At 46.1% G+C, this 4,668-nt stretch overlaps 1 protein-coding gene across 1 annotated transcript in view; it reads left to right on the forward strand.

Moving 5' to 3' along the window:
• The first annotated feature begins 481 nt into the window (after positions 1-481).
• Positions 482-4,668, forward strand: part of MRRF (mitochondrial ribosome recycling factor) — a 5,108-nt gene continuing 921 nt past the window's right edge. Inside the window, 4 exon segments of the mRNA XM_009573875.1 lie at positions 482-591; positions 593-645; positions 1,087-1,242; positions 2,478-2,596. Coding sequence (XP_009572170.1) covers positions 482-591; positions 593-645; positions 1,087-1,242; positions 2,478-2,596 — 438 coding nt within the window.

Raw genomic sequence — 4,668 nt, forward strand, 5'->3', positions numbered from 1 at the left:
GCGCCCTGTCCGGGGGGGACCCTCTTTTCCCTCTGAGCACAGCAGAGCTGCAGCTGCAAGAACAGCCTCAGAGCCCCCAGCTGCCCAGGCTGAAATAAATCCTGTGAATTCGGGGGGGTTTGGGGCCTCAAGCCTCGTGTGACAGAAATTAAAGTTTCTACTCAGCTGACGCGCAAATACCAGAGGCTTTGACGAGCTGCTGCTGCTTAGCAGACGTGGCTTTTGTGTCACAGGTCCGTGCCCCGCTGGATGGATGTGCAAAGGCTGCGCAGATAACGTGGGTCCGGGGCCGCCACCGAGCCCCTTCCACTGAATTTACCTCTTGGTCACAGCAGTACGCCCAGACCCACTGCCCACACTGCTGAACTGTCACCTTGCACCGAGAGGTGCAGCTAAGACCTGAATCTGTTGCTTTTTAGCACGCCGAATGGACCACCTCCCTTTTCTCTTTTCCAGGTGAGTTAGAGAAGAGCTGTAAACGATGGCTATGGCACTAAGGCGCTTCCGTCATCTGCCTTCCCTGCTTTGTCGTTCGTCGTTCGCAATGATACGGGGGCTGCCGCAGGCTCCTGGAAGCCTCCCCGCCCCGCTCCTCGCAGGGTGCCCAGCAGATGATGCTGACCAGACAGCTAGCTACCAAAAAAGGTAACGGCGGCAGCCTTTTTCTTAGTGTTTGCAACCCCTCAGTATGTTGCCAGAATTTCTTTTCTTATCCCTTTTATCTCGTGAACCAGCATTGATCTAACTTAGGCAGAACACAGCTCTGGAGGAACTGATTTGCAGTGAACAGGAAACCTTAGCGCTTCCCGCGGGAGAGATACCGCATGGAGCTGCTGCTGCGCTGGGGCGGTGGGTAGCAACCGTCACAGCCCAGGCTGGAGTCAGTGCACACAGCGTGACCTACAGATATGTTTTGGCTTATGTGCTCAAGTGCTGGGCTATTTGCTCATTAAAATATACAGTCACTTTGGTTTATCTTAGACTCAATTCTGAATCTAACAGTGGTTTTAATGTCTTCTTTCTACTTTCTAATGCAACAACTAACTGTTGTCAGAAACAGAAATTAATTTTATGCGTAATCTGCAGCTAAAGGTAAAGGGCAGACTCAAGCCAGAGTGAATATCAGTGCTGCCCTAGTTGAGGATATTATCAACTTGGAGGAAACCAATGAAGACATGCAGGCCGTGGTAGAAGCTCTGAAAGAAGATTTCAGCAGAAATCTCAGTGTTAGAACCTCACCAGGTTGGTAACTTTCTTGTATGATGCTCTATTGCCTGTAAATAAGGATACCAGCCCCAGTAACAGAGAACTCTGATTTTTTCAAAATTGATTTTCTTTTTATTGAGTTATTCGCTGGGCACCCAATTACTACAACCTTGACATCCCCAGCTAAAGGCTTTCTTCACCCTGAGCTTGACCAGGAAGAATCCATTTTTGTTAATAGCTTCCTGGAAATAGCTTTTGTAAGTGGGAGATGTCAAAAGCGTCTAACTGAACTGTTTGCAGATGTGATGAAGAAGCAGGTTGTCAGCTAATGGTGCAGTAGGGCAGGAAAAATCCAATTGCCATTAAATTAGCCTTTTGGAAATTGCCACCAGGCTGGTGTCTGGCATATACAAACTTCTTTTGCTGTGCGTCTTTGTGGTTAGTGACCTTTACAAGCCCTGTTCACTTAGTGAATTTTGTGTTTCAGGAAGAAATGTGAATATATTTGACTAAGCTACAGTTACTATAAGACTCTGAACATACGTATTTGTAAGTAGTATCAAGTTTCAGGGATAAAATTTAACATTAAACAATGACCAAATTTGAATCATTCACCACCCCAGCTCTGGCAAGGGCACTTCAGTCTTTAGCGGAGTTGGAAAGCATAGCTCTGTCTCTTAACTATTTATTTTAACCATACGGTTTTTTTTAAATTGCACTGATAAAGTACCTCTTGTCCCATGTGTCTTTTGGCCTGTTAACATTTTGCAGCAGAAACTAGAGAGCAGATTAAGAGTAGCTTAGGGAGAAACTGAATACTTTAAATTAGGCAGTGTACAGCACCTCCTCTTGGGACTTGGAAAAAAAAATGAGGGGTTTGAGAGAACACTGCTAAGTTAAAGACAATAGTTGTCGTGATTTTTGTAACAACATTTTGATTTTCTTTAAGTTCTAAGAATTAAAAAATAATTACTTCCTTTTAATTTTTAACAATCTTGCTTAGTTTATCTATTCTAATAACAAAAACAAACGAGTTTTGTTTTCATGTTTTTGTGCTTTAGAGTAGCATTGAAATATTTAGCTTGCAAATACCACAGGGGATGCATGAACACAAACAGCACCTGAAGTCTGAATAAACATGATTTTTTTCTTTTGTAACATCTATATTTTGCATACCAGAAGGGAAGTGGGACACTGCATACGTGTTTTTCTTCAGCATTGCTGTGAACTGCTGTATCATACTCAATCTCTGCTGTGTTTGTTCTTTTGAGGGGCCCTTGATCACATAATCGTGGTGACAAAAGACGGGAAGTTTCCACTGAACCAGCTGGGGCAGATCTCACAGAAGTCACCACAGCTCATTATAGTGAACATGACCAATTTTCCAGAGGTAAGGACACATTACCCAAGGCATTGCGAGGGGAGAGAATTACCACGGGAACAAACAGGTTGATGCTGAGCAAAGGAACATTTAGCCAATTCAGTCAAACCTGGCAGGGGTGAGAGCTCTGGCTGGGCTGCGTGTCGCTTCGTGGCTGACACAAAACAGAAGCGGTATTTTGCTGCCGACTGCATGGGGCAGGCGACTCTCCAGCCCTGCCTGGCGCACAGAGCATCTCGCGTGCAGCGGCACAGGGTCAGACGAGAGTTACATGCTGCCCGTCAGGCTGCGACTGCTCTAAGGGTCGTATCCAATAAATGCCACAGTATGAGACGTTTGCTTTGGGGACTGGTTTCCCGTCAGTTGGATCCGCAAGAGCTTGGTTGGAAAGCGGCGCTGAGCGTGTCGCAGGCCAGATGCCTGGCTTAACTGTGCCCTGCCAGTTCTCCCCATTTCCCATGCTTTTAAGGCACCCAGTAGTCTTGAGCGCGCACACACTCTCCTTTGGTTCACCTGAATTACACATGTGGAAGCGAAGCTGCTTCTGCCCCGTTGTATTTATGTCATTTCAGTTCCTCATGAAGACGTGGCCATGCACAGAAACCAGACGTGTAGTTGGAATAGTCTGTATTTGTGCTGGGAACACCATCAAACTCCTCTAAAACTTGCTTACTTATCACCAGGGTTGGTGACACCCCCTGAGAGCTCATGGAGACGCTGCTGATGCAGCCTACGAGCTTCTGAAAAGCCTCCCTGGTAGGACTAAGCTGGACCCGTGCTAAGTGCTGTCACAGGGCCTGACTCGGGCGCTGCTGAGGTTAGCGAGCTCCTCCCTCGGCAGCGCCTGAGGTCAGAACCCGAGTTAGGTGCTTTGACCTATCCTCTGGGAGAGCCGAGTCCCCTTAATTTTCTGCAGGAGCCTTCGTTAGACTTGCCCCTAAATGAGGCAGCAAATCTGAATCCCACCTCAGGATCGAGCATTAGTGGTCCCCTGCAGCGAGCTCATGCAGATAGAGCCGGGCAGCCGGGCAGATTGGAGCAATAACGAGCGCAAGGTTAGCTATTCATCCCGCTCCAGGTCTGGAGGTTTGCCAAAGCTTATCTCTATTTATTTTGCAAAGGCTTTCCCCGATTAATTAAGTCAGCAAAGTCTCAGAGGAGGTCAGTGCAAGGCACTTGATGCCTAAGTGTTTCTTAAAGTGTATCCAGCATGTATAATGGCTTTGAAGAATGAAGGCCCCTCATCAGCGAGTGCACCGAGGTCCCTCGGAGTGCCGGAGCTGAGAGGGCCGGAGAAGTCACTCCATGACTTAGCACGTGTCCAAGCGGGAGCTCAGGCTGAGAAATGGGCATGTGAGAAATTAAATATCACACTGTATAGCATTGCCTACATTTGCTTTCTAAGCCAAAGGACCGTTTTTCATTTGAGCTAGAGCTAGAGCTATTTCTCTCAATGCAGTTGTTTTATACCATAACTGTTCCATGGATAGATTGAACTCTTTAAACCATTACAGACATGTTTACTTGATGTCATTATTTACAGCATATAGTCAGTACTTTATGGCATTGAAAAGCAAATAAAAATGCCTGAAGAGTCTGGGAAAGAAAATAATCATAGAAAAGGAGTTGCAGGGCCAAATTCTGTTTGCCCAAGAGTTACAAAACCGAACAAGACTATGTTTTTTAAGCACGGCTATTTATTTCATGGGCTGCAAGAGGATGGGGGCAATATTGCAATATTTTCCCCTTCCTCTGTCTCCTCCAATATGTATGTTAAACAACACGGCTTTTACTGAGCACTTCCTTCCTACAGAGCAAGCACTGTCCATAGAATAACACGTTTACATTCCTAACGTGCTGAGATCATCTTGGCTACATTTTCTCTGCCCTTGTAGTGTTCTAGAGGACAGCAGTTACGTCTTACAAAACACTAGCAGAGCATTCATTTTGTTCAATGATGTCACGCATTGGAGACCTAAACAAATATGCAGAGCTTTAGTTTGTGCCTCAGTTGACAAAAGCTGAACTTCATAAATACAGTCTACCGCAGCAGCCTGGAGCTGAAGTTGATGATGGGAAAG

The sequence above is a fragment of the Fulmarus glacialis genome, unplaced genomic scaffold (assembly GCF_000690835.1).
Source record: "Fulmarus glacialis isolate BGI_N327 unplaced genomic scaffold, ASM69083v1 scaffold18783, whole genome shotgun sequence".
NCBI lineage: Eukaryota > Metazoa > Chordata > Aves > Procellariiformes > Procellariidae > Fulmarus > Fulmarus glacialis.